This window comes from Mus pahari, chromosome 4 (genome assembly GCF_900095145.1).
Source record: "Mus pahari chromosome 4, PAHARI_EIJ_v1.1, whole genome shotgun sequence".
Lineage (NCBI taxonomy): Eukaryota > Metazoa > Chordata > Mammalia > Rodentia > Muridae > Mus > Mus pahari.
In genome coordinates, this window is record NC_034593.1 from 93,923,649 (window position 1) to 93,949,752 (window position 26,104).

Sequence of the window (26,104 nt, forward strand, 5' to 3'; positions counted from 1 at the left end):
AGCAATTGTGATAAAAACTGCATGGTACTGGTACAGCGACAGACATGTAGGTCAAATAAAAAATAAAAGCCTATTAAGGGGCCAGAGATATGGCTCAATAGTTAAAAGAATTGACTGCTCTTCCAGAGGACAAGGTTAGAGTCCCAACACGTACATGGCACCAAACATGAAAGTAATGCACATACATACATGAAAGCAAAACACCCATATGCATAAAATAAAGCTTTAATTTTTGTTTTGTTTTGTTTTTTAGTTTGCTTTACTTTGCTTTGCTTTGATGAGATTTCTGTGTAGCCCTGGCTATCTTGGAACTCACTCTACAGACCAAGCTGGCCTCAAACTTGGACAGCCACCTGCCTGCCTCTGCCTTCCCTGCTTCTGCCCTCCCCTGCCTCTGCCCTAGGAGCAGAATGATAGGAAACAAAGCAACTAATCCATCCCCAGTTACTACTGATGGATACAAGCATCTCAGAATAACCAATCAGTGTACATCTCCACTAGGAGGGAATGCTTAGTGAGTGCGCACAGAAGATGATCATGAACACATCCACAAAGTTCTGTTCATTTCAATCAATCTGTAGAACAATAACATGGAAGGCTTAAAAAAAATCTAAAATGTCTTTAAATTTTAATAAATATCAGGAAGACTGCATTATACTCACTTATTTTGGTTATTAGCATTACTAATATTACCAAAAAGAGTACTGGAGAAACACTTAGAAGAAAGCAAATGAAAACATTACGGGGAGTTAGAGATGTAGCTTACCTAACATGCATATGGCCCAGAGTACTACTCCTACCTAGCACATAAAAAAAATATATAAAATTGAAAATTGTTCCCGTTTATGAAAATGTAAATACTGGCCTCAAATTTTTCTCTAATGGTCTAGAACAAAATATGTAATTATGTAATCTCACTAAGAAAATCATATACCAAATTTCATCTAACAACTGAAAATAGTACTTGGAATATGGAAGAGACTCTTTTCTTAATTCCAGCATATATCCAGTGATGTGAATACAAGTATCACATGTTTAAATTTGCTTTGGGAAAGTTTGTTAGGTTGAAATAAATTCATACAATTGATTTATTACTATAGCTATAGATATTTTATTCTTAAGCAGATCTAAATAAATTCAAGACTTTAAAAAGCAAGATTCAAATTGAAATGAAAATACAAATATTATAGGAATGTAAAAAAAATCAAGATTCAAAGAAAATATCAATTTCCTTCACTTCAATGAGACAACTTTTGTTTAAATTCTAACAAAATTCAGCATTCATTTAATTTAGCAGTTTTTTCAAAAAGTAGTTACTTAAAATGTGTCCCTTTAGAAACTTGGTGGCTGAAATGGATTGCCTGGGAAGTAATCATTCACAGAGAGTTCCAGTATTAGCAGAATAAATATGAAAACATGTCTATGATTACAAGTCAGGCTTCTGAACAAAAGATACAATAGAGCTATCTAACATCTAACTATCTATAAAATATATCACAGATAGGTCAGTGAGATGGCTCAGTAAGTATAGGTACTACCACCCAGCCTGATGCGAGTTTGATCCTAAGGGCAGGTCTGGTGAAAAGAGAGAACCAACTCAGTTGTCCTGCCCTCTACTCACATGCTGTAGCATGCACATGAACATACACATTCACAAACATATAGGTACAAAATAAATAAAATGCAACTTAATTTTTTTAAAGTAGAGAAAACATAAAACTTAAAAATACTGTAAAAGTAAGGCAATTTCTGAATGCTGAGATGGGAAAATATGTGCCAATTTAAAACTATTATTCCTTTTTCCCAGACAGGGTCTCTCTAACATAGCCTTGGCTGTCCTGGAACTCTCTATGTGGGCTAGGCTAGATTTTCTTGGAACTCAGTATGTAGACAACTCACAGATATCTCCATGGTTCTGCCCATGGTTCTGCCTCTAGAGTGCTGGAATTAAAGGTCTATGCCACCAAGACCAGTCAAACTACTACTTTCTTTTTTTTTTTTTTTAAGATTTATTTATTTATTATATGTAAGTACACTGTAGCTGTCCTCAGACACCCCAGAAGAGGGAGTTAGATCTCATTAAGGATGGTTGTGAGCCACCATGTGGTTGCTGGGATTTGAACTCTGCACCTTTGGAAGAGCAGTCGGGTGCTCTTACCCACTGAACCATCTCACCAGCCCTACTACTTTTAATTAAAGTGTGTGGTCAAGCATCTCAGCTTGAATACTGAACCACTGTCAGCCAGTAAGTTATGTACTGGTGTTTACATGATCAGTTCTGTGTTTTTAAATACTTTGCTAATTTTTATTGGTAGCTTACTCAAGGTTTGAGAATGGATTTGGGTTTTTAATTTACTTGTTGATGCAAACTCAAGGCTGATTCAGCTTTTTTGAAATCGAAATAGTAATCGTCCTACTTTTGTAGATAGGACTGCTTCTACATTTACACCAGATTCACCCAGTTGTCATGAAGGAGGGCAAAAAGTAGGAGAGGAGTTAAACTGGATACACAAAATGGAGATGCTTATAGTTAGAATGAGAAGATCCTATTCTGTGATGTTCATATCACTTATCAATGGTAAATATTCTAGGGGTAGAAGACAAAGCACAGTCAGTCTGCAACAGGCACTCCTATTCTCACTGGGCTAACACCTGAAACGTCATCACCATCAGTCCGTATGACAGTTCTTGTATAAGGTGAAAGCTCAAAAGTTCTCTATATAGTTAACAAGTTAGCAAATAATCCAAAGTAACATAACTGTAAGAGCCAAAAGAAGACAGTTACAAATATGAAGAAAGGTAATATTCAAACAATAAAGTAGAACTGCTTTTTAAAATATGATAATAAAAAATGAGCACAGGAACCATAGACACTTCCCTTACATTTTCCAAAACCCATTATATTAGATAGAATTACCATAGTAGTATAGTTTAAAGGAAAGCTCCTACAATGACATTTGAAATCACATTATATTTAGTTGCTTAGGAGGTTAATAGGAAAATATCCACAAGGAGGGTTAACAGTAATAATTTCTCACATCAGTTTAGGATAGACTAGGATAATCAGATAATTTTACTAATATCTACTGATCACATGGTGGTAAATGCCTATTGTTAACAAGTGCCTATCAAAGACAGGGAACAGTAGACATTCTGGAGTCAGTGCACAGAGAATAATAAAAATTATTAGGTAAAAAGAGAATAAATTCAGAGGTGCTAAATAACACTTATTCTTAACTCTACCCTAGTGCAAATGATGCCACCATCTCTGAGACCATACTTGTTTCTGAACACACTACATCTAATATCTAATTCTGACCAAACTACAAGCCCCCAGGAGTTAACTGTAAAGACTTAAGGATTATTTCATATGAAAGACTCAGGAGTGTCAAAAAAAAAAATCACATATGATAATTTTATCCTTTATACAACTACATACATATTCAGTTTATTGACAGCTTCTTGGATATATCCCATCTTATTCCTTATCAGACTTTGTTTTCAAAGTACAAGTATTATGCTTTAATTAACCTAAAATCATTTATTTTATACATATTTTTTAAATGGTTTTAAGATTTATTATATAGTGTTCTGCCTGCATATTTGCCTGTCCACCAGAAGAGGGAAGCCAAGATCACATCACAGATGGTTGTAAGCCACCATGTGGTTGCTGGGAATTGAACTCGGGACCTCTGGAAGAGCAGTCAGTGCTTGGGCCCTGACAGGGTCATGAGAGCAGGAGAGCTGGTCCTGCCCCTCACCTGCTGCTCCACTCAGAACAGACCCAGAACAGCATAGTAGTGCTGACCATAATGGCAAGGATTTGGGTGAGCTAGCCCTGAGGGTGTGAGTGCTGGAGAGCTGGCCCTGCCCCTCACCTGGGCAGCACAGCAGACCTGGCTCTGGGTGTGGGGGTTGCAAGTGAGCCAGCCTGAGGGCAGAGTGTGGAAGAGCCAGACTTACCTCTTGTCTGTTGGGCGGTGCTGCCCTCACCTTCCTCATCCCTCCCCATCTATGGCAGGCATGAGAGTTGGCCTCAGGGTCATGAGAGTGGGAGAACTGGCCATGTCCCACACTGGCTGTACTACTCAAGAGAGTGGGCCTTGCACCTTGCCTGGGCAGCAGGGTAGAGCTGACCCTGGTAGTGGGGGCTGCTGGTAAGCCAGCCCTGAGGACATGAAAGCTGGCAGGCCAACCACCTCAGATACCTCTCAGGCCCAGATTCAGGCTTTGAATTGGCCCACACCAACACTGATGATGGCAATTTACCTTGAAATACTTAAAAAATAAAATATAATAATGGATGAATAACGTAATTCCAGCCACTTAGTTGCTCAGAGCAAAAACCTAAACATCATCCTGAACTTAAAACCACTCCTTTCCTTACCAGCTGTCATGGAATCCTGTCATTTCCTCTTTCAAAACATAGTTCAGATCAATCTGCCACTTCAGTTCACTGCCACTACTCTTAATAAAAATTCAATCCAACATTAATTTTCTTCTACCAAAAGGGTCTCCTTTCTTCCCTTCTTGCCCTATTTTGAAATCCCAGTGGCTTTTTGAAATATGCTCTGACATCATTTTCCAAGTCTCTATTTTCAATAACTTTAAGAATAAACAAAATCCAGTCTGGAGTCTTAGCTCTATGCTTTGGTAAAGCATTACCTACCCAGCACTAAAGACAAATATAAGAATGACAAAGAAGGCAGGAAGGATGTAAGAAAGAAAGAATATGAGGAAAGAGAAGAAAAAAGAGGAAAAGGGGAAAGTCCAAGTGACTGACTGGCTTACAGACCTCCACAGACTGCCTCTTCCATCAGTCTCCTCCAAGATTTTACCTCATTTCTTAGGTGCCTGCCACACTGGTTGTTCTGTTCCTTTAGTATATAAGATCTTATACCTCTCTGAGGATTTATAATTCTCTGCCTAGAAACATTTACCTAGCAGGGTACATGTGTACCTTTCTCAGGATAGCCCTCCCTGACCACTTAATGCCACATGAACAGTGCTATTCATGTACACTGTAACATTTTAATACTGCATTAATAGGCAGATTTGACAATTTTCACTCCATAAAAAACCATCCTTAGAGGTTCATTTCTAAAACCCATTTCCAATCACCAATCACTTCATTTTTTTAAAGATGACCTTGGGGGGGGGGGCTTTTGGGTTTTTCAAGACAGGGTTCTCTGTGCAGCCCTAGCTTTCCTGAAACTTGCTCTAAAGACCAGACTAGCCTGGAACTCAGAGATCTGCCTACCTCTGCATCCCAAATGGTGGGATTAAACAAGTGCACCACCACTTTCCTGCTAAAGATAACTTTTTAAAAGGGAGGATTTGTGAAATAGTCTAGTATGATCCACTAAAACAAGGGTACCAAATAAATGTAAAATGCTGCCTTGAAACTCAGCTTCTAGAATATTTTCAAATCCAAAAATAAAATATATAAATGTGTGTGTGTTTTAAGTATGCATATCTAAGCCACAACCAACATAAGAAGACACCACGACCTGAGGTTTCCACCTGACCGCAGGGATTGACAATTCACAATGTTAAGGAGCACTTCAATAGACCTGTGAGATCTGTACAAAGTCAGTTTTCTCTCTGGAAAGCAGAGAAGCGTGGGAGAAACAATGTGAGTAAAGAGAAAACAAAGCTGGAGAGATGAGCAGAGGGATGAGGCAGCTGATCAAAGACAGCAGGGAGGTTCAGGCTGTGAGCTGCAGACACAGATCTATGGTCTGCACTGTAAGAGTTCCTAAAGGCAAAGGCTGAAAATACAACAACGCTCTACAACACACAGCACTGTGCAACTCTCCAAGTTATAAAGTTTAGGGCATATGTACAGGAAACAAAAAACAAAACAAAACAAAAAAAAATCCAAAACAAAAAGACTATATACGATCACTTCATAATGCTTATGATTAAAAACTTTAAAAATTCAATTAGTATCTCTTAAGAATTTGATCTTACTCTAGTTTAAAATGAGGTCTATGGCAATACTTCCCTGAAGATCTCATGTCATCTCCAAAACTACAGTGTACTAGGACTAGAGCTGTGGATCCCATGTTAATACTGAAAAGCCACAATGCCTCTCTCTGGAAATTTACAGAAACATACTTCTCTCTTAACTTCTTCAGCATCTTCACCTTTATTCTTATCCCAGAAAATCTGAACCCAAATTAAGCTCCTTCTTCAGGAGAAAGCACATAACCATGAATAACAAAATTCTAAACTGTTTCATAAAAGTTAGTAACACAGAAATTCACAATTCCATATAATCCCATGAACAGAATCTTTAGGAGAGCTCTAGAATGATTCTGACATTGACAGAGGGAGTATGTGGTAGGTAGGTCCTCCTCAGCATTCTGCTATTAATAACAATCACCTCTATACACAAGCACCCAAGCACCCAATCATAGGCATCAAGTCACAGCAAAACTAGATGTTATATTCCACTCCAAGTAGTGAAGATGGCAACAGTAATAGCTGTGTGATTCCTTGGTATTTTCTTGCCACAGTCTTCATAGGCAACCTCCCGTTGGCCATATACCTGACTGTGGCAGAAGTGGGAACTCTCATAGTGGGCTGCAAGGGGTCCTAGAAGTCATTCTCAGAGGTCCAGCTTAAAAGTCAACCCTCTGCCCTTTCAAAGACTATGTGACTAATTCTCTATATTCTAATCTCTGCTCCCTGCACTGGTCCCTGACAGGCACTACAAAGTAGTGTGTGACATGTTTGCTGTAGGAAGATTTCCTTTCACATACAAACAGCCAAGCAAGCTCCCATCATTCCCATTGTTCATACCCACTGAACAGTCATCCCAGAACTGCTACCTTCTTACCTTAAGGTTTGCCTCACACAAGTAAATTGTCTGTTCTTAGATATAGTCAGCACTCTGTGGTCTGAGCCATGTGCACAATCTCCCCTTTTGGCAGTATCAACATCCATAATAGATAAGCAAGCTTAAGCCTAAAATACCCCTGATCATTCACCTCACACACTCCCTAAAAATTCCCAGCCAGAAAACTTACTTTCCCTTATTATATGCCCTGTTTACTCAAAAGCAAAAAGTGCAAGTGTGACCAAACAGGCCAGAGACAACGTTAGGAGTCTACCTAACACAGCAGCAGCAACTGGAAGGAATCTGGCTGAAAGTGTTGTAGACAATCTCTTTAATAAGAGAAATATTTTCTCAATGCTTAAACAACTAAGAAAAGAAAGCTTACTTGGATACTCAACTGTTATATCATCTAAAAATCTTATGATTGTTTACATTTTAACCATAAGATACAGCAATATGTCATGCTAAAAATGCCCTGAAAAGTTATGGTATATAATAATTTAAATTATTTCAGTGCTTCAACTTTTGGGTTACCTCTATGTCTAACCACATTCATGAATGAAGACAGTCTCAACAAACTGGTCTAGTACATACTACTTAATTCTAAAAGAATACAAACTCTTTGAGGCATCTCAAGTTTTCATCAAATTTCTAGGTTAATTCTTATACCAAAAACCAAAACAATGAAAGGAATGAGATGAGCTGGATTAAAGTCAGGGTACTGACTGGATTGATGTAGTTCTCTCCACTTGATGACAACCTGTAAGCCCAAATAGAAAACCTAACAGCACAAAGAACAAGAGGTAGCAACACTACAGGCTGCTTTGAACTGCCTCTTCAAAGGATTAATCTTAATGTAGAGTACTTGAAGCCTGCAGAATAGAGGTCTGTTTGAATACAATGAGTTATTCCATCTAGATTAGATACATTTTATTAAGCAAGCTATACGTTGAAAAGAGTGCATGCTTATAAAAGGCCATTAATTTCAAAACATACTCAATTCTATGTTCATTATAACAATTTCTCAGCTACTGGCCTCAGGATAAGTGTGCTAACACCTACCTACCGGGTTAGTAAATTTTACAAGAGAACAGGAAATATGGGAAGGTATTGATATCAAGTCATCCCAAGTTTATTATAAAAAAGTATCCAGGCTTTTGATATAACTGCTTAAACCATTCACTTATAAATGTAACAATAACTTATTCTAATTTTCTATTTGATTAATAATCTTCAGTTTATCTGGACTAATTAAACTGTACTACTACAAACTTTGTTTAGAAATAGAATCAAACAATGAATCTTTTAGTACTTGTCCAACATTTTACTACATTTAACACCCACTCAACTCAAAACTGTAGGGGAAGGCAGCTTTTTTCAGATATAATGAACTAATAATATTCTACCCGGTGAATGAAAAATGAAGTCCTGATGATGCTCCTGTTCATGGTTCTCACCATGAGAACTTTAATGTGTTCATCTTGCTGAGTCTGTTTCCTTGTGTATAAAGGGAAATTCCTAAGGAAGATGTGAATGACAGCATTTATGTCCTTATAAGCCATATCAGATAGAACAGATAGTATGTCATGACAAGTTCTCAAGGCAGAAGAATCAGATTAGATTTTCAACACAGTGGTCAGGAACATGAGGTTGCCACCAAAAGGAAGTTGACTATCATTTTTACTTATCAGTACTATATCATAAGACAATCCTCATTAACTCTAAAGCTAAAAGAAATTAAAATTTTTATTAGTATTCCTATCCTGTCAAATATTTAAATTGGTGAATAGCTAAAATAATAAATTATAACAAAATATTCTGCCCAAAATTACTGAAATGTAATAAGATATAGTTTTGTAAACAGAGGTAAAAAAAAGAATGGATTACTGAAACAAATTCTATAGCTCAATCAATACACGGAATTAACACTGGAGAACTCTAGCTATTTGAGGCTTCTAAAGTAGAAGTAGTAATTTTCCAAATATGGCCAAAAGACATCTCTAGAAAGTATAAACTAATCTAAAAAAATATGTCTCTGTTTTGATTCTTATCAGCAAATCATACCTAATCCAAATGTTTCATGTTTTGTTGGAATTTTTTTTTGGGGGGGGGAGGGATGGTAGGGCTGTTTGGGAAATTTTCTTTTTGAGACAAGGTCTCAGACATCCTAGGTTGGCCTCAAATTTGCTACAGATCAAAGGCTAACATTAAATTCCAATCCTTCTACATCTGAACCAAGTACAGGTACGTGCCACCACACTCAGATGAAGATGCTCATCTGTACATGAATATTCACCAATAACCTATGACCACTTAATATCTACTTCTGGATGACAGCAGGCAAAACCCTTGTGAATAAAGATTAATATTTAAATTATTGTTTTTAGCCAAGTATGGTGGCACAGACCTGTAATTTTATCACTCAGGAGACATAATTGCAAGCAAAAAGGTCATGAGTTCAAGGCTGCCTGTCTTAAAAATAAAATATTCCATATTATAAAAGCTAAAAACATTAATACTGTAATTAGAATATAAAACAGCATAAAATTTAAAATAATTTTTAAAAACAGTGCAAAATGAGCACTCCTCTCTCTCTTCAGCTCTCTACTCTTTCTTGAAATACCTCCATTGCCCAGTAGAAGCAGGGGGAAAAACAAATTTAACAAAGAATTCAGATTTTATTCTGCAATGTCTCCCAAATTGCTTTTTGGTTATTAAACAAGTACCACATTATAGACTACTTTAAGTAGTGTTGCTAAGTTAAGAGTCAGTAAGTTCATCTATGTATACCTTCTATGAGATTACAGTTGAAAGGTACAATTAGGGCACTATTTTGAGTTACCATTGCTATGATAAAACACCACGACCAAAAGCAACTTGGGAAGGATAGGGTTTATTTGGCTTACACTTCCACATCACCATTCATCACCAAAGGAAGTCAACACAGGAACTTAAATTGGGCAGGAACCCAGAGGCTGGAGGGGTACTGCTTACTTGGTTTGCTCTCCATGGCTTGCTCAGCCTGCTTTCTTACAGAACCCAGGACCGCCAGCCTAGGAATGGGCTAATTAAAATGCCCTACAACCAGATCTTAAGAAGACATTTTCTCAATTGAGGTTTCCTCCTTTCCGATAACTCTTGTTCATGTCAAGTTAACATAAAATTAGACAGTACAGGAATCCTACAACATTGATAATACAACATTGATACGGTCTCAATTTATATCTAAAAACACCACTGCTCTAAAAGCAGAACACTGGGAAGCAATTAATTGGTTTAGAATTTAATTTTCAAAATGGATAATAATATTAAGTTTTAAAACTTCAGAGTTGAACTAGAAGAGCAATATTTTCTTACTACCAAAGTTACAAAATAATTCTCCAAAGTAGTTCCTCTACTTTTGAACAAGAAGCACTGATTTGAAGAGTCTCATTTGCTATTGGCTTTTACTTCTATTTTTGTTTTTGAGTGAGAAGCAGTATGTCTCTATTGAACACATTCAAGCATCAGCACCTCCACCCTCTAAACAACTAAACTTTTAAAAATGTTTTATTGCAGGAGGCAGGTTTACAGTTAGAGGCTAACCTATTCAACACTGCAAGGCCAGCCCAGCCAGGACTAATGAGGAGATCCTCAATAGGAGGCTGGGTGACTGCAGAGATTGCTCAGTGGTTAAAAACAATTGGCTACTCTCCCAGAGGACCCAAATTCAATTTCATAACAACTCACAGTTTTCTATAATTTCAGTCCAAGGGCACCTGACACTCTATTCTGGTCTCAAAAACCATGCACATAGAAAAAAAAAAACATACAAGCAAATCACTCATACATACAAAAACATTCATAGTATACCAAAATACAATTATTGAATTTGTGCATGCCTATGAGGTGAGGGGTGATGGTGTGGGGTGGGGGGAGTGTGTGTGTACAACTATGTGCCTCAACAGTGTACAGCTGTCAGAGAACTTAAGAGGAGTTGATTGTCTACCATTCAGTCCCAGGGATCAAACTTAGACTTGGTGGGAAATACTTTCACCGGCTAAGCCATCTCATCAGCCAAACATCTAAATTTTTATACAAAAGCATTTCAGATTTAAAACATCAAATACAATTAACATCTGAGCAAGATATTTAAAATAAAGTCAGTCTGTTTTGCTCTACAGCCTGTTTTTGGATTGTTGTTGTTTAAATTAGTTTTATATCAACTATACCCAGTTGTTGGCTTCAACGTAGGAGATAGTGTTTTAAAGGAGGCCATATTCCATTGTCTGCTTAGCATCCCTTCCTTTGAGGTACTCCCTTGTCGTTCCCATCTTGGAGTTCTGTTTTAGTGATGTTGTGTAATGTGTACCTGGCTGCAAGGATGGACATGCTATCCTAACCTGTCCATCTCTTTACACCACTGCCCTGTCTTTACAGCAATAGATCAGAGAGGAGCACAAAACCTATCAAAGTCCCTGCAAGATTTGTTATTGGACACCGTAAGAAAAGATAAAATGTTTTAATGATCCCTATTTCTAAAGGATTCAGAGCTACCTTTCATGTATGTCTTGCTATAGAATTCTGAAAAATTGGCATGTGAATTAGGTTTTGTTTCTTGTTGCTGCTGTTTAAATTTCCTGCTGAGATCTAAGCTATTTATTACAAATTTCCTGTGCATAATTAGTTTGGATAATTAGATCTAAAAGGGCATTATTTCTCTAAGACTACTCTATTCAAGAACAGTTTTAAAAGTTATTTTATCAGCCGGGCAGTGGTGGTGCGCACCTTTAATCCTAGCACTTGGGAGGCAGAGGCTGGCAGATTTCTGAGTTCGAGGCCAGCCTGGTCTATAGAGTGAGTTTCAGGACAGCCAGAGCTACACAGAGAAACCCTGACTTGAAAAAACAAAAACAAAAAACAAAACAAAAGAAAGTTATTTTATCAAAAGAAAAAAAACAAAGCTTTTCTAGTTAAGTTCAGAAAATAAGGTATTTGCTAATAAAAACTTGTTTTTCTCCCTTATAATGTATTTTCAATTCCTAAGACTACTTTATTAAACATCATCATGTACAGTAAAATTCAATTTTTTATATTCATGTATGCCCCTCACAAACATTCTGGAAGGAAAATAATTATGTCTTTAAAACCCTACCAAAAAAAAAAAAAAAAAAAACATAGCAATAACGAAGAGTTATGTAAGATGCCAGAATCTTCAAGTAGATCAGTTACTATTCATATTGCAAATCCAAGGCAGTAAGAATGTATCTTAGGGTTTCTACTGCTGTGATAAAACCCCAAGCAACTTGGGGAGGGAAGGATTTATTTCAGCTTACAGTTCATCACTGAGGGAAGTCAGGGCAGGAACTCAATAGGTCAAGACCCTGGCAAAGGAACTGAGCAGGAGGTGATGGGGGAGTGTTGCTTACTGGTCTGCTCCTCCTGGGGTTGCTCGATTTGCTTTCCTATACTGCCCAGGACCACCAGCCAAGGGATAGCACTGCCCAAGATGAGCTGGGCCCTCCTACATCAACATTCAATCATCAATCAAGAAAACACACCACAGGCTTTTTTCCACAAGCCAATCTGGTAAGGCATTTACTTGAGGTTACCTCTTCCCAAATAACTCCAACTTTTGACAAGTAGACATAAAACTACCCAGCACAGAATTCCTTCCAATTTCATGTTTTTTTTTTTCTTTTAAAAAAAAAAAAAAAAAAAGGAAAAAAGGAAAAAACTTCCCCAACTAAGCTATAGTAGCAATATATAAGTGCCTTCTTTGTTCGTTTTTTTCTTTTGATGACCCAATGAGATTCATTAGGATTGCTTATAGGAACAAGGATGAGGGGCTGTTTACAGGAGCATAGGCACTGTGAAGTGGCTACACCACTGAAAACTGCCTCTGCCTTACTTAGCAGTATTAGTTTTGTATATATCCTTGGGAAGCAGTAGGGTCCTGAGAGCTCCTCCTCTGTCCACAACAAGATGTAGTCAAAAACAATCTTGTGCAGATAATCACAGGCGCTAGCTGCTATGAGTTCAGGAGTACAATGCCATGCAATGCCCAGAGGTCAGCATTCTATATGAAGCCCCACTTCCTCTGGTTCTTACCTTCTCTTTGCCTCTTTTTGCATATGTTCTCTGAGTCTTGGAAAGCTGAGGTTACCTCTTCCCAACATATATATATATATATATATATATATATATATATATATATATATATATATATATATACACACACACATACACATATGTGTATACATATATGCATGTGTGTATCCCACATATGGCTGATCATTCAATCATAGCTTGTTCTCATCACTTTGACCAGTTATAAGCCTCTGCCGTCACCACTCACCCTAGCAAAAAGAAGCTTCTTTGAACAAAGTCAACAGTACCACTAACCTATGTAGCACTTTACATTTCTGAATCTCTAGACAATCTCTCTAACACATATTAATAGCTAAGTAACTAAATCTACTAACACAGACTGCTCTTTCTCAAGTGCTTAGATTTATGTTATAACTGAAATTACGGTCTTCAAAATGCAGCCTATACTCTCTTAGCCATGCTGAAATGCCTAAAATGGTAGACGGCTTGCTTCTCAAAACCACTGTGCTACAGCAACTAGCTGCAGAAAATTACTGGGATAGTAGAGAAATAAGAATATTAATGATACCAACCTTGTCACTAGAAGCCAATGGCTATGTCACATCAAGGTTAAGGTGGAACTGTTTTCCCATTCCCTTTTTACTACACTAGCAAACTGTGCTTTCCCATAAAATTTGTTGGGCTACTGAAGCAACCCAAATACGCCTATTATCCATAAGCAATTAGTATTAACGATAATATTTCAAGTACATTATGGGCAAAATAAGAATATTCATAGTATGATATTATGAGTTAAATGAGACTAAGCTAAAGATGAAATACCATTATATATCCCAACAGCATTATTACTAGAAGAAAACACATTTTAAGTTAGAACTTAGGAAAAACATTATCAGGAATAATTAAAAATATAACTGTCTTATATTTAAACAATTAGTAGAATTCCCCCTCTATTTTCCAATTGCCATATATTATACAATATAATTTGGTGCATTTGTACTAAGAAAAGTATTTTTAATATACACACATTATTTATTACTATTGCAATGGAACATCCTATAGATATTTATAGAGTAAACATTCTTGCCCTGCATTTTTCTTTTTATCTATCTACTACTAAAAATGTCACTTTTCAACTAAACCAAAACCTACCTATCTTTCAAAGCCAAGACAAATTCCATTTTTTTTTTCATAATTCCTTCCCCAACCAGGCAAGTCAGAAAATAATGACAAGTAGTCAGGACTCTATAAAAGCAAATGGCACCTCTCTTACTTCATATACACATCCACTATTAACACATTTCACTATTAACACAGGACAGTAATTTCTTAGAATTTTATTTTGCAAGTGAATCACTAAAAGCGGTGTTCAGCCAAAACACAGTAGTGATGCCAACATGGGTGGGATGGGGCATCACTCATTCTAAAAGCACAGTAATGATTCCAACATGGGGTATGGGGTACCACTCATTCTAAAAGCACAGTAATGATTCCAACATGGGGTATGGGGTACCACTCATTCTAAAAGCACAGTAGTGATTCCAACATGGGTGGGATGGGGTGCCACTCATTCTAAAAGCACAGTAATGATTCCAACATGGGGTATGGGGTACCACTCATTCTAAAAGCACAGTAGTGATTCCAACATGTGGGTATGGGGTACCACTCATTCTAAAAGCACAGTAGTGATTCCAANATGGGGTACCACTCATTCTAAAAGCACAGTAGTGATTCCAACATGTGGGTATGGGGTACCACTCATTCTAAAAGCACAGTAGTGATTCCAACATGGGGTATGGGGTACCACTCATTCTAAAAGTGGCACAAAACAGCACATGGTGAGCACCATAAGGTCTTTTTAAAAAGACACTTCTGTTTGCCCCCCTCCTTTTCTGTAATAACTTAGGAACTACAAATCCTTGCTAAGATATTCTCATATCCTCTCCTTCCCTCAGTCCTCCCTCCCTCAACCTCTCACTGAGATACTTCTTACTATGTAAACCAGGCTGGCTCAATCCTCCCACCTCAGACTACCAAGGAACTAGATTCAAGGATGCCCACTGTCACACCCAGTTAAAAGTAACTTTTTAGAACAGCACACTACAAAGATAATTATTAAGTTTACTTTCCACCAAAATTCATGTTAGATCTTACCTGAAGGGTTTTAAATAGTAAGGAAAAAGATGAAATAAGTAAAAACCTTTCCTACAAGAATTCTTTATCAGTGAATCAGTCAGCTCTCAGACTTTGCATGTTTCTCTAAGATATGAGTCTGACTCATTTGACAAGGTCAGTGCTAGCTGCTGAGGGGACATTATTAGATGTTTGAGAAGAGAGCATGTTCAGTAAGTCGATTTTTCACTTTCTCTTTATAAACTAAAAGAGGCAGCTTTTCTTGGAAAACTTTCAAAACAATATTGGGTTTTCAGGACAGAAGAGCAGTGGGTAGGTTTGCCTTTTTTCCCACCACAAACAAGTTTCCAAAGCCCCAGCCTCCACACTGCACAGCAAATCACCATCAGCTACAGGGTTAGGTCAGAGTGTCCCTTCCCTGCCAAAATACTGTATCTAAAAGTACTTCTCAACATCTCAGGTAACATCCTGAGAAAGTTCATTCCGAGAAACATAGTTGCAGTTTCTAATAACAAACTTCTTATCTATTGTTAAAGCACAATGGATCAAAAGTTCACTTTGAAATCAGTAGAGTTTGATGGAGAATATAAGAGTGGTTCAAAAATGAAATTATTAGGTATGGTGGAACACAACTTTGATCCCAGTACTTAGGAGTCAGAGCAGGAGCACTGACCACAAGTTCAAGGCTAACCAGGAATACAGAGCAAGAAAAAGCTATCAAGGAAAGGAAGAAAATGAAGAGGAAGAGGAAAAGAGAAGGTTGAGGAAGGGAAGAGTCTATTCCCCTGTAACACAGCCCCAAAACACAAAACACTAAGTACCGACAAAATTTTTAAAAGTGCTTCAGGGATTATACTCGAAAGTGACTATATGACATTATCCACCCAAAGAGTAGGCAATAACCTTATAAGTCAGATACTCAAACAAAATTATACATGGTTTACCATGAATTTACATAAATTAGAAAACAAACGTTTTAAGAATGACTAACTCTCATAACAAGTGGTTTTATAACCCCACATCAGAGGAAAAATAACACATATTTCCAGAAACACGGTGTTGTGTTGCCGTATTTCATGAAATTCAGTTTTAGCAATGACTTGAATAAAAAAGTGATCTGAAATTTTGAAAGGGCCAAATATTAAATGTGTGCATTTAATAAAAAGACAGCAAGAAATTAAAGACTTTCTAAAAGACACCAACCTAAGAAAGATTATGTCTAAAGATAAGGGGTATGTATTGGCTAGTTTGATGTCAACTTGGCACAAGCTAGTCATCTGAGAGGAGGGAATTTCAACTGAGAAAACAGCTCCATGAAATTAGCCTGCAAGTAAACCTGTAGTTTTATAATTGGTGATTGACGGGGGAGGCCACCCTTGGTCTGGTGGTCCTGGGTTCTATAAGAAAGCAGGATGTGCAAGCCATAAAGATCAAGCCAGTAAACAGCATCCCCTCCCCACCCCCCATGGCTTTTAGACCTCTAGGTTCTTGCCCAGTTTGAGTTCCTGTCCTGACTTCTTTCAGTGATAAATGGTGATATGGAAGTGTAAGTCAAATAAACCCTATCCTTCCTAAGTTACTTCGGCCACGGTGTTTCAGCAATGATAGCCATAACTAAGATAGGAAACAACAAACAATAAAGCAACCAGAATGATACACTAGAAAAGTAACCAAATTAAATACATAAGAGATGCTTGGATTTAGGACTCTGACAAACTGATAAAGAAAGAGTTTAGGTATAAAGATGTTAACATTGTTAGCCAGTTCTGCTGCTGCAGCATATGTCCCCTAGAACCAATAAATTAAGATCTTCGGAAGTGGGGGGGGGGGGACCTGCTACCAAAATCTGGAAAAGCAAGAATGTTTCAAATGACAGTTTATCAAAATGTGATGCAATTGTCTCTAACAAAAGGAGTGCCTCACCTAATCTCTATGTTGGCTAAAAATATATATTGAATATTTGGTAGTATTACTAACCTAGGAGGCTAGCAATTAAGTCTCATTTCTTTTGTTCTTCTCTTCTTCGGATACTAAACCACTTAAGCAAAATTCAATGATGTTCCAACGTGCCCACTACACTAAAAACTAGCAAAAAGATCCAAGAGTTGAGGAGCAAAACAGAGTTTTTATTATTTGCATTATCACACACTCCTTATTTTCAAGCATCCAGTAAAGCTTGTTCACTAAAGGGGAATGTACTTCTAGGGTTGAGTTCATTTTAACAAAATTCCTTTAGACACTATAATCCCTGAGTCAGTGGAGAGCATTTTACCTGCATTTAATTAACATGTTACAAACTCTGCTTCAAATTAGTCATTAAACACACAGATAACTTCATTAAACACAATGTTCCCTGTGATTTTCATCTCAAGATACAGTAGTAGAGTTATGGCAGTCCAATGCACTGTGTGCATAATAAAGCAACACACAATGATTTCACATACTTAGACTATAATGCAATATTTAATCTTTAGAATAAAATCTATATAATTTATAAGTGATGAAATATTTAGAGATGAACTAAGAAGCAAATATTAATGTGTTCTAAAAAGAAAGACATTCACAGTTGAGGGAATTTTAGAACAAAATTAACTAATGATCATATTAATCCAAATAAAACTTGTTTAAGAATATAAACAAGGAAGGCACTTACTATAATCACAGGACTATACCATAAAAGTTTTCACCAATGGTCCAAAGTTCAAAAGTTCAAATGATAACTTTTCTCTTTTAAATAACAGTAACAAAACAAAACAAAACAAAAAAAGCCACAGATCACAATTAAGAAACTGGTGATTAATTGGCCAAGCAATAAATGGGACTAAAGATTTCCCTATAAATCTTAAAGTATTGATTACTAAGTACTATATTAACACTAAACCAATACTGAACTCTCTAATTCAAAGAAAGATCCAAATTGTAAAGAACATTTTCAAATTCCCATTAAAAAGTACAACAAAATAAATACAACTCTAAAGCAAAAGGTAAGAAAATCAGAAAGAAGATATACTCTATGTGCCTGCATTAACAGCACTGACAGGGCTGCCCTGAGCCTCTCCAGGACAAAAGAAAAAGAAGGACTAAAGAAGTAATGCTGTTGCCCAGCTCATCCTTCTGCTACAAACTGTCAGAAGACAGTGTAAGATCAAGCCTCATTAACAAGACAATTTACAGAAACAGCTACATTTTACTCTTTAGCTTCTAAATGACTGTCAAGAATATAGTTTAACAAGTTACCAGTCAAGAGTGCTAAATCTACTATATAATGCTTGAAATTAAAATTTTCATGAAGTTTAGAAAAAATGGGAGTGGGGGCAGGGAAAGTTTCTTTTTAGAATACTCTGTTTTCATGATTTTCTAAATGAATCAAAACCATGTAGACTCCAAAATTCATTGGAGATATACTTGTGAGGTTTTTTTAACTAAATCTAAAGTTCTACAAATAACCTTAATTTCTAGTATTTAAAGCTTGTGTTTAACCTACAAAACCCTTGGTATCTCATTATAAATGATGCTTTTCAGAAAAGCCATTTAAGAAAGTCATATAATATACTACCTAACAAATATTTTTCATTACAATTTGCTTAGAACAGTTTTAAATCTCAGATGGCATAAAAATAGTAGTACCCACTACAAATGATCAATGCTGAGTATATTTTAAAAAGCAAGCACAACATTCAGAACTGTTACTAATAAGCTGTAGTGCAGTACTAACACCAGTTATTCCCTTTATTTTCACTTAATATTTAAAGCAGGACAGTGTCTTTGGATGACAACAAGAAAATTTTATTAATACAAAATGCTGACTATATTCTGAGACACAGAAGATTTTATCAATACAGTTAACTAATATTACTGTATAGCACTTTAAACCCTGAAGTATTTTCTCCAATTTTATGCGAAAGGTATATAACATGTAAAACAGATTAGTGTTTATTAAAGAGCCATCCCTCTCATCTTTTAAACAAACCACAGTGATGTGGAATATAACAACTTCCTCAACAACTTTATGACTGTTATTCCCTCAGTAATGCACCAACTGATCAAAACAAAACAGAGCAATGATGCACATATTCTCATTATTTGCTGGCTCATGGGATTTCATCTAAGTCAAAGGTTCTCAATCTCCCTAATGCTGTGGACCCTTTAATACAGTTCCTCGTGCTCTAGTGACCCCCAAACATAAGATTATTTCATTGCTACTTCATAACTGTAATTTTGCTACTGCAATGAATCGTAATATAAATATCTGATATGCAAGATAACTAATACACAACCCCCAAAAGGGCCGAGACCCACAGACTAAGAACCAATGACCTAAGTCATACCTAGGCTAGTAAATGTATAGTATTTTGAATATTATAAACAGTAACCAACACACCGAATTACAGCCCCAAAAGTGTTCCCTCCACCCTTTACATATAGTTCTAGAAGTTAAGAGTTAAGAATCTTACAATCCTCAAAAACACAGAGAAAGGGTATTTATAGTTTGACAAAGTTCTAAAGATTAATAATAAGAAAAACCCATAGATATACAAATCTTAATAGTATCATAGAATAGATTATATGAAAAGTACCCTCATTTAAGCTAGTAAGATTATGTTACATACCCACAACACATGGATATTGCATCAAACCATCAGTTGCAATTAGCTCAAGGACTACTTAAGAGACAGTCCTAAAGAGAGCTGAAGATGAGGAAGAGAGAGATCGAGGGAGGAAGGGAGAAGGAGAAAGGGAGGGGAGGAGAAAGAGGAGAGGGAGAGAGAACATGTTAAAATTTCTAGAAATTTCTAGCATTTTGTAGTGAATGGGGAAGATCAAAATCTAGCCCAGGTCAGTTTGGCAGCCCCGTATGTTCAGATGCACCCTATCTACGTTCAGTAGAAACAATTTGATTTCTAGTAACAATGATTAATCACGATGCCCATGTCTACAACCACCTCAGAAGCCAGAACCATATTTTACTAATACCGAAAGGTCCAACAATGTTCTCTCTTACAAATTCGTAAGAAAACTTACTACCAGACCAGGCTGCGCAATCTGATCAATGCTTTCCAGCTAGGGAGTATGCCATAAGCGTAACGTGCTTTGCAGCACATTTTACGAACATCAAAGACACCAGGGCACCAAGGGTTCTTTTTTTTTTTTTTAACCCTGCGCTTCAACAAATACTGTAGATTTGAAAGCTTTACAAAGGCATTTGCTCCGCTGGGCACCTGGGTCCTCCTTCCAAACACTGACTACACAACAGCTCCACTGCCTCATACCACACACTGTACCTCAGACACCTGAGCCACCTAGACCCACAGAGTGGGACTGTCAGCTCCCAGATGTCTGCGGTCGTGCACGACGCACTGGGCCAGCTGAGCCCTCCCATGAGCTTTCAGTGCTAACCTCGGCACTCGATCCGGCGCCGAGTCTTCATAGTAAAGCCCTTTCTCCCCGTTAGAAGACACAAATACGTTCCAAAGAAAAGATTATCATCATAGGACCGTTTCCACAAAGGGGCGCAGAAAAGAGATGGCCCTTCTCTAGGCAAAAATAAAAATAAAAAATAAATAGAAACTCTTGTCTGCGGTGGGAGACCGAGCTGGATTAGGAAAGCCAGCTCCTGGTGGCAATTCCCTGACAGCCTACACAGCTGTCGGTTCACCCGGGCTCAGTTTTACTAGCCGCAAAATGGGAAACCCCGGCGCCGCCCCCTCCCCCCTCCTCCCCGGGGAGTCGGGACTAGGACCCGGGTCCCCAAGCCGACCACACACCTGGCTTCACTGTCTTCAGACGGATGGGCTCGCGGAAGTGGCGGATGACAGCCAGGGTGTCCCGGTTGGTGAGCCCACTGACCGGCGTCCCGTTCACCTCCAACAGCACATCGCCCGGACTGGGCGCCTTGCCCGAGACCACGCAGCAGGTGCCTCCGCCGCCGCCAGGCTCGTCGCGGAGCCGCCCCAGGTAAGGGAACTCGCCGCGCTCGGCGCCGCCGCGGATCTCGGCGCCCAAGTCGCCCGGGGGCCCGGCCCAGGACACCGCACACTCCTGCACCTTGCTGAGCCAGTGCTTCTTCTTCTTCAACGTCTTCGACATCCCGACCTCCGCTGCACCATGGGGAGCCCCCGCGCGGGCGGCCGCGGTGCCGCTCCGGGCCCCGCGCACAGCCCGGCCAGAGGGGCGCCGCCGTCGACCCCCCGCCTCAGCCCGCCGGCCGCGCGCCGCCGCGAGCCGCCCCTCTCGCGGGCCGCTGAGGAGAGCCGGAGGGAGCGCGCGCCCCGCGGGCGGCGCCGCCGGGGTCTCCGGGCGGGGTCAGCGCCGACGGCCGGGGCTCGGCGCCCGCGCGGCGGGAAAGGCTCAGGCAAAGGGGCGGGAGCCGAGGGAGCGGCTGGAACCGAGGCTCCGTCCGGTACGCGCGCACCGAGCTGAGTCGCTCGCTGGAGCGCGGCTGCTGCGGAGCCGGAGCGCTGTGACCAACGCCTGCCCCAGCTGCCAGGAAACTGGCGCTTTCAAACCCGCCGCAACCTCCTCCCCGCTCTGCCCCTCCCCCGCCCTCGCCGGCCCGGCCCCGCCCCCTCCCGCAGCGCGGCGCCCGGCGCGCTGCCGTCACCAGCCCTGCTCCGGAGGACGCGCCCAGTTCTGGACTCCGCACCGCGGATTGGGTTCTGGCAGCTGGGGGCGGTCCTCGGCGGGCATGCTGATTTCTGATTGGGTGGTCTAAGTAGAAGAGGCGGGCGCCAGGATGACTGAAGTTTAGAGAGGGAGGAAAAAAGAAGTTTAGAGTGTGAGGGAGGGAGGTGGGGGAGGGAAGAGAGAGGGTTGGTCTGAGAGCGGGCACAGGTCGCCTAGAGGGGAGAGGCCCTCCGCCCAGGGGCTGGAGCCAAGAGAAACTCAAACACTGAAAGGACCCTGGTCCCCAAGGTGGGGCGTGCCCAGCTGGGCAGGGGGCGAGGCCTCGGAGCTGGAGCCCGATGGCGATCCTGGGAATGCTTTGCCTGGATCCTGGGAGTCCAGTGCCCTGCTACTCCGAGCGGTGGAGCCACTAAATGGGCCTGTTAAAGCTGAAACGGATTCGACCGGTTTGGGTTTGTTAATTCGTTCAAGGAATGATCTTGAATGATCCATTGGCGAAGTCCTGTTAATTGAGGGTAAAAATACAGTCCTGTGCTTGAATGCTGTGTGATCTCAGGCAGGTTAGACAGCCTGTCTGAAACAAGCTGAGAGTGAAGCTGATTAATTACACTAGCTACTGAACTCCAAGAATGAAGAAAACAGTGATCCTGCTCACGAGGAGACTGCAGCTTAGCGAGAGAGACTGACTAGAAGATCACTTGAGGAAAGCGGGAAGGAGATGGATTTAAAAACAACCTGGTGCCTGCCGAGTTAAGTCCTGACACTGGTGGCTTGACCTTGAGCAGCTCTGCTTCCTGTCTGTTTGTAAGAAGGTGGAAGGAGAAGTGACTCAGAACAAAGGAGACCTCAGATCTCTCCCAGCTTTAATTTTTCAGAAGCACTGAAGCTTTTTCTCTTCCTTTACTGAACACATGCTTTCTCGTCTTTGGAACGCTCTCCGTTCTTAAATGTTTCACCTCATCCAAATAGTCGTCCAGTATTTCTAGGAAAGTGTTTTCTCTGAACTGGGGCACTTGTCTCACTTTTGTGACAGGACATGTCTTCTGACTCCCTTTAATGATAGCCCTTATTTTAAACTCCGAGGAGCTCCAAAGACTAGATCAAGCTTCAGACAGCTACAGCGATTTCCTTCACACCATTAAACTGGGAAAATAAAAACATTAAATGTGGGCTGGACTCAAGAAACAATAAGGGAACTGGAGCTGCAGGCTTGGGACCTGCCAGGCAGAGAAGGGACCTGTATCTGCACCCTGATGGAGAGATTGCCAGACTGTAACCTTCAGTCCTTGACTGTTTGCTGAGCAGTCACCCAAGAGAGAAACTAAATTTCTATAATACTACCCTCCATCCTGCTGAGGCTCCCTCTGGCCAAGTCGATTGGAAGCCAGATGGCCTTCACACTCATGATGGGGGTAGAGGAAGCCCAGCATCTGGAGCGCAATGGGGTAAATACTTATCACAGGCATCATGTGGATCATTCAGATCGACCCACATCTGAGACAAAAAAAATTAAATTGTTTTATGGACAACTACTTAATACTAATAAATTCCTGAATGAAAACTCGATTGACTTCACATCTTCTATTTTTGCTGAGACTGAAACACAATGCTCTGCCTAAAATGTATTTGTCTAGAATGGCTCTGGCAACAAGGAACAAAACATCTGACAAATAATAGCTTAGAGCACAAGGTCATTTATTACATCTTTAGCATAAAGTTTAAGTGTGGTAGTTTGAGGACTAGTTGGACAGGAAGATCTCTATTATCAAGGTCTGGAGCTCTTTGTGTTTACTCTTCCACATCATATCCATATGAACTTTTGTCTCCAAGCCTGCCACCTATTAATTACAAGGTTGTCATAGCTCCAGACATCACATCCTCAAGGGTCATTATATGAAGCAAGAGAGAAGGGTAAGGAAATGTTAGTCCAAATTTTATGAAAGAGAAAAATCCTACCTAGCTTGTGACCACCGTGGTAGGCTAGAAAAATAGAGCCATGACCACCTTAGACCAGTCACTGGCAAAAGAAAATGCAATTACTAACATTCTATTAACTTGATCATGAGTCACCTTCAAACAAAGTAGAGGTCCTCTTTATGGGAAGAGGCGAGAATAGTTGTTAAGTAGTCATCTGACAATGTCTGCCTGCTGTGTGTCTTTTTTTTTTTTTTAAGTCATCTAACATCTGCCCAGTGTCTGAACCATGAATTGATTCTCAGGCAGAAAACTGCAGTCATTAGGAGCCTTAGCTTCAAATGCAGGCTCACATCCCAGCTTCTCCATTTCCTAGCAAGCTGCTTGCTGTCACCTAACCTCCATTTCCCCACACACAAAACAGGTATGATAACAATACTTCACTGAGTTGTGGTGAGACATGTCTGCAGCTAAGTCAAGCACTCCACATAGACAGCATAGCAAACACTCCACAAAATATTATGTTGGCTTGTGCTGTCTCATAATGTTTGTGATAAGGCTAAATGCATCCGTGGGTACCTCTCCAATTCTGCAAATATCCATCTTAGGTGGGTCATTTTCTCCCTAGTGGGAATATTCTGCCTACTCAGTGTGGTAGGACACTGCTGGAAATCACGACATAGTCATAGATGTCACATAAATGATCTCTCTGAAACGGCCCCTGGTTAAATTGTTTTCAAGGTTATCATTGTTTCATAAACATAACAGTTGAATTAAGAGTTATGGTTTTTTTCCCTAAGGGTATATTACTAAATCAAACCATATGAAACCAGGCCCAACAAAAATAAATGAAACAACTGAATTTGATGCTTCCCAAAGTTTCTCTGGGTTATCTCTAATTTATAGAGATAGTAATATATTTTTATGAAAAACACTTTAGGTCTCAAGATGGCTATTGGGTCCAAATATTACATCCTCAACAACATCCTAAGGAGAGACATTTCATGATCTACACTCTGTAACTCAAAAAGTCTTCCCCAAATGCTCCTCCCAACAGAATTTCCTTTCTAGCTGATTGGCCACAAGGGCTCAAATGTCTTTTACTTAGCCAGTCTCTGCTGGGGGTAATACAATTCCATTGCATGTCCCCTCTGGAACTCAGAAGGTAACGCGGCTGCACAACATCTAAGCAAACCTGAGGCGGCTCGGTGAGGAGGAGGAGAGATGGCTCAGCAGCTAAGTGCATACTACTCTCAGAGATCGCTTAGTTCAATTCCCAGCACCCACGGCAAGGCAGCTCAGAAGTCCCTGTAACTCCAGCTCCAGGGAGTCTGATGCCCTCTTCTGGACTCCATGGACACCTGCATTTACACCTGCATGTACATACATACATACATATATACATACATACATATTTTTAAAATTATAAATCTTTTTTAAAAACTAAAACGGATGAGATTAGCATTTAGAGAAGAAAGCAATAGTACTGACACAGTACATTTAAAAGTACATTTGCTTCTATCTTTTCATATCATTGGGGTTTGGAGGCGGGTGGGTAGCAAAACATGAAAAGTTTCTATTATGATATTATGGGATGTTCCTAATGAGAATTAAATAAACCTGCCTATTTAATAGAAAATTTCAAGACAAAATTATAAATCCAATGTTTGTGAAATGACCTAGGGTTTCTCCTTTTTCCTATCAGAGGCCCCTCTCTGTCTGTGTAAATTGTATCCCCAGCTAGATGCAGCTCAGCAACAAAGCAAGACAAAGCAGGGTTTGCTTGTAGTCTCAGTCTCAATTTCTCTGAAGGAAGCCTGAATTCTAGTAGTGACAAATCAAACTATCAGTTACATGAAATGTTAAAGGGTTGTGGAGCAGACGGGTGTTATAAATATTAGCGTCCTATACAGAATACATGAAACTGTAGCCTGGTTTTCTGCCACAATTTATCATAATAAAATAGTTTTCAAAGTCAAGTGTGTAGCTCACACCTATAAACTCGGGATTAGGGAGACTGAGGCAGGAAAATCACAGAGTTTAATGCTAGCCTAGGCTACATAGTGAATTAGAGGCCAGGCTGAGCTACAGTAGGAGGTAGAGAGGCAGAGCATATGGTAGTATGAATACCTTCTAAGCAAAACACATAAATAACCTGTGGTCATCTCCTGCCAAGATTACTAGAACAACCTTGAACTGTTCATATTCTGAACGACAAAATCTTCACTAGATAGGCCTAGTCAGGCAGATATGCAGTCCAGCTTTTCTGGAAACTGAGGCACGATGATCACAAGTTCAAGGCTAGCTTGGACAAGTTAACAAGACCCTGCTCCAAAAGTAAAGGTTTAAAAAAGAGGAGGACTGGGCATGTGGCTCAGTGGTTTAAAAAAGAGGACTGGGCATGTGGCTCAGTGGTTGAGACTTAATCTAACATGAATGAGGTTCTAGGTTTAATCTGCAATAGAAAGAAAGAGAGAGAAGGAAAGGAAGGAAAGAAAG

General features: G+C 39.6%; 1 protein-coding gene across 2 annotated transcripts in view; it reads right to left on the minus strand.

The window, feature by feature from the left end:
* Magi3 (membrane associated guanylate kinase, WW and PDZ domain containing 3) overlaps nucleotides 1–21,594 on the minus strand; it is a 181,667-nt gene extending 160,073 nt beyond the window's left edge. For both annotated transcript variants that reach the window (XM_021195661.1, XM_021195662.1), the window contains exon 1: nucleotides 20,833–21,594. In XM_021195661.1, the coding sequence (XP_021051320.1) occupies nucleotides 20,833–21,154 (322 nt within the window). In that variant the 5' untranslated portion in view covers nucleotides 21,155–21,594. The remainder of the gene's footprint in view (nucleotides 1–20,832) is intronic.
* Between the last annotated feature and the right edge of the window lie 4,510 nt (nucleotides 21,595–26,104).